The sequence below is a fragment of the Poecilia reticulata genome, linkage group LG8, assembly GCF_000633615.1.
Source record: "Poecilia reticulata strain Guanapo linkage group LG8, Guppy_female_1.0+MT, whole genome shotgun sequence".
NCBI classification, from domain to species: Eukaryota; Metazoa; Chordata; class Actinopteri; order Cyprinodontiformes; family Poeciliidae; genus Poecilia; species Poecilia reticulata.
Window position 1 is genome coordinate 17502768 of NC_024338.1, and position 14340 is coordinate 17517107.

Genomic DNA, 14340 nt, shown 5'->3' on the forward strand with positions numbered 1-14340 from the left:
AATTTTAAGGTAATTTTATTTATTATTACTATTAAACTAAAATCTCCAGCATGGGGAAGTGGGATGAGCTCGACTTTTCTCGACACCAGCTATAGTTATATTTGCATCTCTATAATTCATAACATTTGTGTGTTAAATTCAAGTTTTGTAACTCAATGAAGTTGTAAGTTGTTTTATTATTTCGGCTTGGAAAATTAACAATTCAAATCCATCATTAAACACTAAATTTAACATTACTTCACAATAAAATTACTCGGGTAAAATTTGACAAAAGGTGTAGTAAAAATACCCCTAAAAGTACTTTTCTCCAACATGTTGCTGCTCAGATAATTGTAGGTAGTTGCAACCCAGCTCAGATTTTAACCTGCTGCAGCAGAGATCAGAAGGAGCACTGCAGAAACACAAAATCTTAGCGAGTATTTTTGTCTTGGTTCAGGTGCAAATATCTTGGTGCACTTGAAAAAAATAAAAAATAAAATAACTTGCATGTAACTGTTCAGCAAGAAATAAGTGCTTGTTTTAAATCAGTACTTCCTTGATATCGATTAAAAAGTGCTAGTTCCACTGGCGCTGTTACCTAGCAACCCCAGCCAAGCCCAGCCCGTTACCTAGCAACCCCAGCCAAGCCCAGCCCGTTACCTAGCAACCCCAGCCAAGCCAAGCCCGTTACCTAGCAACCCAGTTCTAGTTCCATTGGCAGGTTACTTCACTTATAACATTTTCCCATTTTTGTAGTTAGTTTTGTCTTATTTTAAGTGAACTAAGATATTTATGCTAGAAACTGGGCCAAAAATACTTGGAAAGATTTTGTGTTTTTGCAGTGAGGCCAATGCTGACATAAGCAGAGATTTTATCCTTTTACTTTTGAAAGCGTGACTGCACAGTGGCGCAGTAGGTAGAGCTGTTGCCTTGCAGTAAGAAGGTTCTGGGTTCGATTCCCGGCCCCGGTCTTTCTGTATGGAGTTTGCATGTTCTCCCTGTGCATGGTGGGTTTTCTCCGGGTACTCCGGTTTCCTCCCACAGTCCAAAAACATGACTGTCAGGTTAATAACCTTAAAATCTCTCTCCAAATTCTCCCTAGGTGTGAGTGTGTGTGTGCATGGTTGTGTGTCTCTGTGTTGCCCTGCGACAGACTGGCGACCTGTCCAGGTGACCCCGCCACTCGCCCGAAACGTTAGCTGGAGAKARGCACCAGCAACCCTCCTGACCCCACTAAGGGTGTACAGAAAATGGATGGATTTTTGAAAGTGGTTAGATGATCTGTGAATTTTTGTCTGTTTTCAGACCGGGAGAATCACGTGTATGACAGGGTAGCAGGGAAGGGAGGCACCTATCCTCGCAGGTATCACGTCTCCCTGCATTGCAAAGACCACAGTGAAGGTATGACAAATATCGCCAGTCACCTTTATCAGCGACTGGATACGACGTTTCTCTCTTCATTTTATCGACTGTCTTCTGTCGCTTCCTCCAGGTCGTCGAACGTTTCCGCGCATCCGTCGTCCCCAGGGAAACCTGTTCACTTTGGTTCCCTCGAGGCGATCGCTGAACGGCAGCGAGGAGAGTCTGGGCAGCTGGCAGCAGATCGACACGCAAGGCCGACTGCGACCGCACGATCGCTCTGTGTCCCACAAGTGTAAGTACCGATGAAATGTCCTCCGGTTTGGATTTTAATCTTTCTTTCACCGACAGAATGATGATGATGTAATCAACCTCATTTGATTGTGACGATTAATCGATTAATCGGATAAAAAAAATTCTATAGATTTTTATTTAACTGTTTGTTTTTTTAATACAATATTAGAAATCCACCAAAATATGAAGATAAACAAACTTTAAATAAGAACATAAACATATAATAATACGACTTTCCTTTTGTACATTTGGTTACAACATAAATGGTGTTTTCATCTTAAATGCATCATATACATGTATGTTTTTATACATATAGTGGTTTCTGCTTAGTTGCTGCCCTGAATATGTTGTTTTCTCAGCAAAGACCCTTTTCTGAGTTTGTATAGTCCAGTTATTGATTAATCAATTGCTAGATTAGTTGGTGATTATTTGAATAATCAATTAATCACAATTAATCCGATTAATCGTTTAAAAAATAATGTATTGTGAACCAAATCTCATTCTGAAAGGAGGTCAAGATGGGCAGAGCTGACCGACTAAAACCTCATTATCTACAATCAGTTTTGAGCAGAAAAGTCTAATGAACACGTTTTGATCATCCCATAGATCAGTGGTCCCCAACCTTTTTATTACCGTGGACCGGTCAAGACTTAGAATATTTAGCTGCGGCCCGGAGAGGGGGTGGGGGGGCGAACGGTCAGATAAGGCTTCTGCATGTTGATGTTCCCGCTAAATCCTGAATATACCCAATTTGGGTTGTCTTGGCCCTTTTATCGCAGCCTGTGGGGACCACTGCCATAGACCATCGGTGTCCAAACTTCAGGCCAAGAAAATAACAAAACTCGAATAAACCATTTAAAGTTGCCCAATTTTAAATATATATATACATATATATTTTATTTATTTTTTATTTTTTGTAGGAAAGGGATAATATTCCTCACACTCATCAAATGTAACGTTTGTTACTGGTTTTCTCAGTTGTTAGTTGTATGATGAGTTTGTATTTAAAGTATTTGAAATGCCTTGCTGCTGAAATGAGCTATAAAGATAAACTTGATTGATCATAGATGCAAAACTACAAATTTTGCACATTTGTGGTCACTTTCTTTCAAAACACTTAATATATTTAGTCAAATGTAATAAATTAAGTAGAAAAAGTGTGGCGAATAATACTTCCTCATGCTGGATGGGCTAAGTTTTGTATCATTTTTAACTGCTTTTTTGGGGGCTGCAAAAACTCTGCCCAAGTGCCACAAATGGCCCCTGCGCCACACTTTGAACACCCCTCACAGACACCCATCCAACCTGTTCAACAAAGCGCAGTAGGCCACCTTGAAGGGGGGAGAAATGCGTCGTAAGTGAAGAATCTGTTGACGGCAGATTGAATGTGTGTGTTTGTTTCCTCTCAGCGCCCAGCGCCCCGGTGACGTGGCGCCGCGGGAAGCTTTTGGGCCAGGGTGCGTTTGGTCAGGTCTACCTCTGCTACGATGTGGACACTGGGAGAGAACTGGCCGCCAAGCAAGTCCAGTTTGATCCCGACAGTCCTGAAACCAGCAAGGTGAGATAACCGCTGGACTGTCAGGCGACTGAAATGTCAGTTTAAGCTCAAGGCCGTGACTTTATTTTATCTCCTAATTAAGAATAGCCCAGCAGAAAGTGAACGAGCGGAATCCGTGGTGGAGGTTTTCTCCCCCCTCTTCCTTATTTTAATGTCTTTTCCTGTTTGCCGAAGAGAAAACATGCACTGTCACTTCCTGTATCCTCGAGGTGCTGAGTATCGCAGCAGCCGAGGGTCAGGACCGCCTTGACCTCCAGTGACCCTTTCACACCCCCACCCCCTCCGCTCGGCCCTCTGCAGATCCGAATCAGTCGTTACTCCAAACTGGGCTGTGTGCTGGGAGTTTGGGATTAGTCTGTGTCTCTGACTTCCCTTTCTGTCCTCTGTCTCTGCTGCGGCCTCATTCTCAGAGGTAAACACAGGAAAACTGCTGTCGAAGCGTTTGGTTGGGATCAAAAATACTTTAGCTTCCTTCTTCCAGTCCAGGTCGTTGGGTCTGTCCAATAAGCTTTTATTCTTAAATTGAAAGTGTCTTTCTAATCTGTAATGTGGGATTTCTGTCTGTCTGTCTGTCTGTGTGTTTCCTGCAGGAGGTTAGCGCGTTGGAGTGTGAAATCCAGCTTCTGAAAAATCTGCATCACGAGCGCATCGTCCAGTACTACGGCTGCCTGAGGGACCACAACGAGAAAACTCTCACCATCTTCATGGAGTACATGCCCGGGGTGAGTCCTGGGGGCAAACGCACCTCTTTACATTGGGGTCAGATCAGCCACTCATTTTGCAGCTGAAAATTAAACTGTCCAGTCACATCGTAATAAAAATCTGCAAACCAAAGTACAACAACGATGCAGAATTCACAACATGTACTTTGAATGAAAGCAATGTTAGGTTTGCAGTTTAACATCAACGTCTGATGCTTATTTACGTGTTTAGAGGTTTAGCATTAGCTTCTGCAGTATTAAACATCTTAGCGGTTTAATGTTAGCTTTTATAATTAACATCTGTATCAACCTACTGTTAGCTTTTGCTCATTTTTTCATGCTTTTATAAATTTCACATTAGCTTGTGCTAATTTCTTTATGTTTAGCAGTTTAGCTCTCGCAAAGCTAAGATTCTTGTTTAGCGGATTAGTGTTTAATGAATGTAGCTTTTTGGTTAGTTGTGGCTAATTGCTGCTTATTAATATTAAAGAGGAAACCGGTTTTCAAAAGTTTGTAATAATCCCAGTAAATGTGGTTGAAATGTGACAAAATGCCAAAAACCTCCAAGAGGTAAAGACATGCGGACATTTCTTCTGCACTGCTATTAGGAATTATTGTACCTGGTCAGTGATTTTGTGTCCATGTCCAGTGAATTAATGGACGTTGTCGTCTTTAAACGACGTTTTCTTCTCCTTTAGGGTTCAGTCAAAGATCAGCTGAAAGCTTATGGGGCCCTGACAGAAAACGTTACCCGCAAATACACAAGACAGATTCTGGAGGGCATGTCCTACCTGCACAGTAACATGATCGTGCACAGAGACATCAAAGGTAGTTTTAAAACACAGATTTCAGTCTCACATCAGTCAGAAATGGGTCTGATTTGATGAACTGTCGCTGCCAGGAGCCAACATCCTGCGGGATTCAGCGGGAAACGTGAAGCTGGGAGACTTCGGCGCCAGCAAGAGGCTGCAGACGATCTGCATGTCTGGAACCGGCATCCGCTCTGTGACCGGCACCCCCTACTGGATGAGTCCCGAGGTGATCAGCGGCGAGGGATACGGCAGGAAAGCCGACGTCTGGTGAGACGCTCAGTTTGGTTTCTCTCCGCAGCAGAGTGACATCATCGCACTGTAAAAACACACAGAGACCCAGTTAAGTTTCTGAAATGGTGGAACGAACACAGCTACGCAGCTGTTCAGTATGAACAGTTAGAGCCGCTGATTTCCAGTCAACAGGTCATTACAGATTCGGTGTTCTCCCCAGAGGCCCATCAGCATTCCATCATAACGTCGTTATGTTTCTGTGGTATTTAGATGAAACATGCGATCCTTGTTGCAGCTTGTTGAGCCGTAAAAATGTTTCCCCTGCAGGAGCCTCGGCTGCACTGTGGTCGAGATGCTCACAGAAAAGCCGCCGTGGGCCGAGTTTGAAGCCATGGCGGCGATATTTAAGATCGCCACGCAGCCGACCAACCCGCTGCTCCCGCCGCGCGCCTCGGACCAGGCCCGGGACTTCATCCGCTGCATCTTCGTGGAGGCCAAACACCGGCCGAGCGCCGAGGAGCTGCTGAGGCATCCCTTCTCCCAGATCCAGTGCTGAGTAAGACCGACTGAGCGTCGCACCACCATGTGCCTCAAAAGGAGACCCAGTCTTCACACGGAGGAACTCCTGAAAATCTGTGCTCCGGGTTCCAGCGCTGCTGTTCCAGGAGCTTCCACAAGGGGGCGCCAAATATTTACCCACCAGGCTGCTTAACTCGACACAAAACTCTCTTCAGAGGAAACATCAAGTCACGGTTCATGTTTACATACGAGTTAAAAAATGCATGGACTTTAACTGTGCCAAAGAGGTTTTCTACAAAAAACAGAAACATTCAGACGATTCTTTAAGCTACTTTCCTGTTTTCAGCCTCTTCAGATCAAAACACCAAGGTATTAAATCCAGAAAGCTCTTTTTGTTGATGTCCTGAATAAGGTGTCATGCACCAAAGCTAGTGGGACCAGTTATTAATTCTATGAATTATTATTATTATTACATTTCTGTAGACCTAAACCCTTTATAAACCCTCAAATTGTTGATAGCATCACTTAAAGCTGCACTTTTCTAAAAGTAGCAACATCAATTTCAATCAAATATTTATTTTTAAAAGTATTCTTCACTTTTTGACCTAATAAAAGTAATTCCAGAAAACAACGGCTTAAAATTGAGGCTTACAAATAATAATAATAATAAAAAGGTATTTATTTTAGAAAAGCACTTAAATACACAGTGGAGCTCACTACATCTGTTTAATGCTGTGGTTTTTATTATACAAATGTTTCTACCTTTAATGTAACGCATGTCCTGGATAATTCAACTAAAAAACTGATTTTAACACAAATTTGTTGGAAAATTTAATAAAAGTGAAAAAAAAATGTTTGCACACTTTTAAAAATGTTTAATCTCTTCCTGATTTAGTTTTACTATTCAGCCCTCATAAGTTCAAAGGCAGATAAAGAAAAAAAAAAAAAAACATATAGGAGTGATGAATAAAAATCAAAAAATTGCTAGAAAATATTCTGAAATGTTTAGATCAATTTCAGAAATTTTCTAGAAAAATCTTACAATTTAGGGGGTTTTTCTAGAAAATTTCTGCGATTAATCTCAGTTTGAGTTTTTTATAGCAAATTTTCAAGTTTTTTAACTCAGAAAATTTCTGAAATTTTTGGCGTGAATTAAATTTATTTATTTATTTTTTCTATTTACTGTCACAGTTCACACCAACCATCAGTTTGATCTTATTAACTCCAAATACTTTTTTTTAACTTTACCACATTTGTGTTTTTTTAGTTTGGTCCAGCTTTAAATTTGATATTTTGCAATGCATCAGATTTTTTGTTCCCATAGTTACGGGTGATGTCATCACGCCGCCATCTTAGTATTCACTATAAAATAAGACTCTGTTTAAAAAAACCATTTCAAAACTTTTAAAATTCTCTTTATCCGACTGCATCAGACTTTTAATATTTTAAAAATAGATTAAATATGTTCAGTCTTACAGCATATTTCACAAAAAGCCATTTTTATTAATAATCTCTCCAGTATTTACCATTTGACCAAGTGCCAAAATAAAGTATAAAAAACAAAAATATACTTCTAGTTTTTTAGAAACTAAAAAGTCTTAAATAAAAAGTTTATTTTTGTCTAAATTGTGTGTCTGGCCCAGACGTTGTTGACTGATTATCCTTAATTTAGGATCATTTTCAATCGGATGCACTTTTATTTTTTTGATAACTGGATTTTGTGGGGCTGATTTCAATTTTTTTTTTTTTATGTTTTTATTTCAAATGTGAATTTTTTTTATTTATAGCCCCATGACATCCAAGTCTGATTATCGTAAGGAAATACACATATCTATAAATATCTATTTTTATATTTCGACTGTATCAAATCTGTTGATACTTTTAGTTTTGTTGAACGAAAGCAGCTGGTTTTGCAGACATTTCAGAATCACATGTTGTAATTTAGAAACGGGGGAGAACGAAGTCTGGCTGTTTGGCTCAAACTCCAGTTCAACAAATTAAACCACAGCCAGTGTTAAACGTCAGGAAGCATTTTTACCAAATCTAGTGGCTCAACATCAGGACTAAGATCTGATCTGCGGGTTTTTTGTGCACCTGTGATTTTCTAAACTCTGATTTTCCTGAGTTTAGCCAAATCGGATCAAGTTTTATCTGCCTGTTTGTGGGTTTTTCTGTGGAATGTTGCTCTAAATTATTATTGGAAAATCAGGTTTTCTAAAAGAAAGCTGGAATATCTTGGTGCGATGCCACTTGACTTGCTGTTTGCTGGCGCTTGAGAAGCAGCCAATCCAGGAGCAGCTTTCGTTTTCCTTGATGCTGATTGGCTGTACTTGAAAACTGTAGATGCTAACTCCTCTTAGTTCTTAAACGGTTTCCACTGTGCGTATTGACACACACTAAGTTATATTTGGCGTTTGCAGTATTAAAATTAGATGTTAGCTTTTCGCTGCTGTCTCGAATACCAGGACTCCTCTGTATTTTGTTAGAAGAAGAAATGATGTCATACTTTGTGTTTAAGAGCAGTTATTTCTTTTAAAACAGACACTATAATATTTCCATTTAAATCACATTTACCATCTTATGTTTGGGGTTAGCACAGTTAGCAAAGCTAACTCTTAGCATTCTCTTGTCACTAGAGAATTTATTGCCTTATCTTAACTCTAAGATTCCTGAGGGATAAAAAGGAACGGATGAAACACAAACTTGGTTAAATTACATTCCGGCTTGCTAAACCAGACTTAACCAAACTTAGCATAACTTAGCAAGATCCAAACTTAGCATAGCAATTTAGCTAAGCAAATTTCAGCCAAACTTAATGTGATTTAGCTAGGTTTAGCATAATTAGCTAAATTATGTTAAGTTTTTAGCCAAACAGTGCAATGTATCTAAGCGCAGTTCATTCAAAAATTGTTTTGATGTAGCTAAACGTAATTTAGCCAAACTTGGCTGAATCGTGTTCAGGATTCCTTCGTCTTGCTCTCTCTCACCGTCTCACAGCCTGAATGAACGTCAGACATTTCTCAACATGTTGTCTGTTATTAACCAGCTTTATACATGTCTACATCCTCTGGTTCCTGTAAACAGCCAACATTGATTTGCACATAGAAAAGTGTTAGCTTGACTCGGACCAGTCAGTCAGATGCAGTGAAAACTCATCAGGCGTCATTGAAGATGTGTGTTAATGAGCCAAAGACGGCCTGGAGCAGAGCCGACGCTGGATGCCAGATTTCGCTCTCCATCCCCCGTGACGACTTTGTTTTCCCCAGGGTTCAGATGACATGTCCAGCTTTAAATTATGGGCAAATAACAACAAACATATGCGTATAAATGGGGCTGCTACGCCTTAAAGGCAGCTAAATAATGTTTAAAACGAGTGTTTTATTTAAGGAGGAACCCTGGGACGGGCAAAGGAAAACGAGCTAGTTGTTAGAAATGTTTCTACATATCCAAATGTAAAATATGTGATGTTTCATGACAAGACTTGCAGTGCAAAGTCGAATGTATCAAACCTATTTTACTGCTACGACGTTTCGTTTTCTGAATGTATATGTAGATGTCAACTATATTAAAAAAAAAACGTTTTTCTCTTTAATGAATCTCAACATTTAGACTGAATTAAAGAAAACGGGAGACGAAGGGACTGATGGATGCACCGTTTCTTTTCTTCCCTTCCCCTCCTTTTATCTCCTCTCTCTCTTTCGCCCGTTAAATGAGGAGAAACAGGAGGCAGTCACAGGAAGAAGGGATTTTTATGGCCGTGTCTGCCTGCGTGTGGAGAAAACAGACAGACGCTTTGTCTCAACTGTAAGGGAAATCTAATCCGTCAGTTCATTTTTAAACAACTGCAGGGATTAACAGATTATTAATAACCAGAAGAAATAACTAAGAAAAGAGCAAGACTCAGTTTACTTGGGTAAAAATTATGTGAAGTTTATAGCATCTGCTACAACCTGGGTTCCCTTTAGTGATGCAAGTTTCAGTTCAAAGTCAATATCACATTTATGGAGCTAAAAATAGAAAATATGTAAATTTCCGTGTATAAGTTCCCATGTGTGAAATGGTTTAATGAGGCACAGCTGGTGAAAAAGTTAATTACTAAAAAATTTATTTTGTTTTGCTGTGGCTATCAAAATGGTCGTATTCAATAAATGAGAATATAGATGAAAAATTAATCAGTTTCAGCAACACATTGATTACTTACCAAAAATTACACCAACAGTTCAAAAATGTGACTTAATGAAACACATGGGTTTAAGTTTTTTTTTTTACTATTTAATCTGGCATATAATCCTAATCAGAACCTGCTCAAATTTATCGATTATCATTGATTATTTCTCAGTAAAAATCAAATTAATGCATCAGAAACTTGAAGCGTTTCATCCAAACCCACAGAGTCGTGTGATAATCATTTTGTTCCCATTTTCTCCAGAGTTAAAACATCAGTTTTGTTGTTTCTAAATTAATATGAACCTGTTTTCTTTGCAGTATTTGAAGTCTGAAAGCTCTGCATCTATTTTTTTATTTTGAGCAAATAAATACTACATTTCTGCTGGTCATGTCAGCGACATGTTGTCAGTAGTTGGAGGACATTGTTCATTTTACTAAAACATAAACCTGTTGGTATTGTGGTTCTGGTGTGATGCTGTGGTCCGGTATGCAGGTCTGTCTGAGCAGCACATTCCTGCTGACAGGCAGACTGGAGCTTTGGGCTGAACCGGGCTCTCTCTCTCTCTCTCTCTCTCTCTCTCTCTGTGTCTCTGTTTGGACCTGCTGGTGCTGAGTCATACGGTCCGATCCGGTTAAACCCGCCTGCTCTTTACATCAGGCCTTCGATGTCACAGCTCTGATACGGTTCTGATTTGTTTGTTTCGAAGACTCGTTCATGTTTTCTTTGTTTTCATTTAATGTCTGATTTATGCAGCTTTGTACTTTTCTGCTTTTTGACACTTGTCGTGCGTAACCGTGGCAACAGGGTATTGTTTTTACAGTTGGGAGCATCTGATTAGCGTCTTTAAAGCTTAATTTGTTAATATTTCCTTTGGTTGAGGCTTTTAATGTTTCGGATGGTGTGAATGCAACTGGAGAGATTTTTTTTTTACTTTTCTACTTTTTGAGAGTTATGATGCGTAACCATGGCAACAAGCTATCGTTTTGTTTTTTTTTACTCGGAGCAGCTGATTAGCATCTTTAAAGCTCAAATAATACTTGAACTATGACCCCAAACTTTAGAGAAAACCCATTAAACCAATTTTAATATGTTTTGCTACTGCTGCATCCTAAATGCACAAAGAAGCGTCGTCGCAGATCCTTCCTCCCAGCAGCTTTTTAGACTCTAACCAAAAAAATAAGATCACTGATTTTGTTGCTCTGCTTTTTGTTTAAACTCATTTTAAAATTTTATTGCACTTCTGTTTTTCTGCACTGGTATACTGCATTGTAAATAGTCTGTACATTTAGTGTACATGTAAAATGTACATATTAAAATATTAAAAGTAAAATTTATTAAATGTACTTTTTTTTCATAATTTTTTACATATTAAGGTGTCAAATGTAATATTTTTAACATTATAAATTAAACCCAAAATTCAAAACAACCGTTTCAATGTTACGAAAAGAAATAAATGATAATAAAATTACCATGCAAACAATTTCAGTAATATTGAAACTAAATTATAAACAAATATAAATAAAAACAAACGATGAAGAACTTCGATTATAAATGTGTCCATTCTACCAGTTCAGCATTGATTCATTCTCTGTTATAGGGAACGATAAAGGCTTTTTCTATTTTATTGTCCAACTAAAGAGATGATTTCCTCTAAATAAGTCGTCCGTTTTTGTAGAACTAGCTAAAGTAGATTTTTTAATTCGTTGGATCTGAGTCGGTTCTGTTGGCCAGGATTCGGTTTGGTACGAGGTCACGTACGTTCAGACAACAATGCAGCTGAAGTTTAGCTTTCAGGGAGTCCATGCGGGTATTTTATTTTAAAATGCCAAAACAGTCCAAGTTGAAAGGCGGTGATGTCGTCCAGGCTGGAGATCAGCGCTGCTATTCCGCCTCGTTCTCTCTTTTTGCAGTTCATCCTGAGGCGATCTCCCTAAAACGAAAACATCAGTCAGCTGTTTGTCCCTCCGTCTTCCAGGAGGCAGGGGAAGCTCCAGACTGTACGAACACTCTGTTTGGATGCTTAATTATCAGGAGAAATTACCTCAGTGACCAAATCTAAGGCAACAGCGGCGATTGTCTGAAAAATCCACCGAGCCGAAACAATTAGTGTCAGCGAGATGATGCAACCGCGCCGTTAATCCTTGGAGATGGAGCCTTTTAAGTCAACAAATCTCTGCCAGACTTACTGTGCCATCTTGTTTAACCTCTGTTAACAGAAACCAATTGGGATTCAAGACACTGATGCTGTTTTTCTTCTACAGCATCAACGCTGCGGGCCAGATAGTAAAATGAAAGGAGGCTTTATTCACTGGCTCCCAGAAACAATGGCAGTGGCTTTATGACCCAAAGAAATCCTTGTTGTTGCCCTGCTGCTTGTAGCGAAACGGCCGTTACTGCAAATATAACCATTCAGGATTTATTGTTTTTTTTATTATTATTGTAATTGAGCAGGAAATTCCTCAGACGCATCAAGAGTTACCATTTTAATTTAATTTATATGAAATTTGGAAACTTTTTTTGTGTATTTAGTCCCAATGCAAAAAGAATTTAGCTACTTTTCCTAATGGCATTTATTGAGAGAGAGAAAAATTACCAATATTAATTTTAATCTAGATGATCTTTGGAATCTTATTTTGCATATTTAAACAAAATGTCATAAAAATTTTGCAACTTTTCCTAATGACATTTATTTAAAGGGAATGAAATTACCAATGGTTATTTAATTTGAAGTTGGATGATCTTTGGAAATTTATTTTGCGTATTTGGACCCAAAACAATGAAATGGCATTTATTGAAAGAGAGAGAAATTATCCACAGTTATCATTTAATTTTATCTCCAACATAATCTTTGGAATCTTTTGCATATTTGGACCCAATGTAATTAAATTTTATCCACTTTCCTAATGGCATTTATTGAAGGAGTGAAAGAAAAGACCAACTTGAGTGAATAACATGCTAGTTCTAATAACCATCTGATAAATTGCAGCTCTCTCTGTTTTCGCCAACATTTCTTGTGTTTAAATTTCTGTTTCTGTGTTGAGGAACATTAAGTGATTTGATCTCATCTCTAAATTGTCGTCTGGAAGAAAAAGCCAGAAGGAGAAGATTTGCAGAAGAGCTGAGCCGTCTGGTTGTCAAGGCAGTGGGAGAGCAGCGGATCGTAACGCAGCCTCAGTTCGTCAATCTGAAGCTCAGATTGAGTTTGCACTCCGCGAACCTTTTCCTCCTAACGCTGCACTTCGCCATCCATCAGGACGTCCAATAACCTGAACTTCACACACAAAGACCCGACACTGAAAAACCTGCTGCTTTCTCTCTCTGCCTGAAGCAAAAATATGTTCCACCAAGACGGTTGGATAGTTTGGAAACTCCAGTAAAAATCTTAGTCTTTGTTTTTGTGCACATCAACTCAAGCTGGATTGGAGTCAATAGAATCTGAACAGCGATATCTAAGGTTTGCAACAGATTTTAAGTTTGGATTTAGGTCTGGACTTTGCTCAGTGTGTCGTTCAACGCACCAACCATAAAACCTGCTAGGTTTATTTACCTCTAATTGCCTGATAAAAATCGATCCCTTGCACTACGCTTTGCTTCGTTTACAGAACTCAGAGGTTTTTAACTTTACCCGACAGAAAATCATCAACTTTCACAACTTCTGCTTCTGTTCATTGATTGGCCCGGTTCAAATTTGACCAGATTAATCCACTTCAATGGGAGAAAGCCCAGACTGAGCAGTGAAGAGGTTAGAATCAAGCGGATCTATTTTTATTTTGTTAATATTTTGTTAATATCTTTCAGTTTTTTACTGATATCAAATCACAGGTTTTCATTTACGAGGATTTGAGTAAACGGTTGGATGTTATGCAGTTATCAAGTGACGTCACACTTCCGGGAACTTTGTAACGGACAGTCATCCTCAGGCAGTTGCTATGGAGTTGCTATGACAACAATAAAATCACGAGCTTAGAACTAGCTCTCGCTTCACTTCTGTCTAACTTATAAACAATATAAGTACGTTACAGCTATGACTTTAGCAATTTCTGAGTACTCTACCCACCTCTGTGTAATACTATCAGTGATATTTACTGTAGTACTAACAGAATTAGCTTAGCTAATGTAGCTTTTAGCTGATGGCTAAGACGGATATGTAGCTTACATTACTGCGCCAGTCACCAGAAACTTATTCACACGAAGAGTTCGTACGATATTTACAATCAAACATTGCAGATAACGTGATGCATTTATAGATTCCAGGTGAAGCTCCTCCATGTTATACGCTCTCTTTGTGTTTATTAAGTAGTTAACTATATCGTAGATCGGAGGCAGCTTGTCCACATCGCCTGATATATTTTCATTCTCCGTTTCCTCCAGGTCGATCCCCACAGCAGCCGTTTTGTTTATATCTCTTTCTCTCGCACATTGATCAAGAGTGTCTATATATTTTCCTTTTGTTGGTCTTGAATCCTTGGGTTCTACTTCCGGTTCAGACTTGTGGGAACTATTTATTACATGCCATTCAGATTTTCACATCTATTTCACATTGAAACACTACTTTGTCCAAGTTTATCCCATGAAATCCAAATAAAATGGACTGAAGTTTGTCTGTCATATGACAATGCTTCTAAAAGGCACATTCCCATTGATTTGTTGTCTTTATCTTATTTGTAAATCATTGTTTCTGTATTTTTAGCTAGCTATGATGTCTCTCCAACACCCCCT

The 14340-nt window shown here is 38.9% G+C and overlaps 1 protein-coding gene across 3 annotated transcripts in view; it reads left to right on the top strand.

The window, feature by feature from the left end:
• Window positions 1-5844, top strand: part of map3k3 (mitogen-activated protein kinase kinase kinase 3) — a 22674-nt gene extending 16830 nt beyond the window's left edge. For all 3 annotated transcript variants that reach the window (XM_008416309.1, XM_008416308.1, XM_008416310.2), the window contains exons 11-17: window positions 1285-1380; window positions 1472-1633; window positions 3042-3190; window positions 3781-3912; window positions 4590-4719; window positions 4793-4970; window positions 5262-5844. In XM_008416309.1, the coding sequence (XP_008414531.1) occupies window positions 1285-1380; window positions 1472-1633; window positions 3042-3190; window positions 3781-3912; window positions 4590-4719; window positions 4793-4970; window positions 5262-5490 (1076 nt within the window). In that variant the 3' untranslated portion in view covers window positions 5491-5844. The remainder of the gene's footprint in view (window positions 1-1284; window positions 1381-1471; window positions 1634-3041; window positions 3191-3780; window positions 3913-4589; window positions 4720-4792; window positions 4971-5261) is intronic.
• The last annotated feature ends 8496 nt before the right edge of the window (window positions 5845-14340 follow it).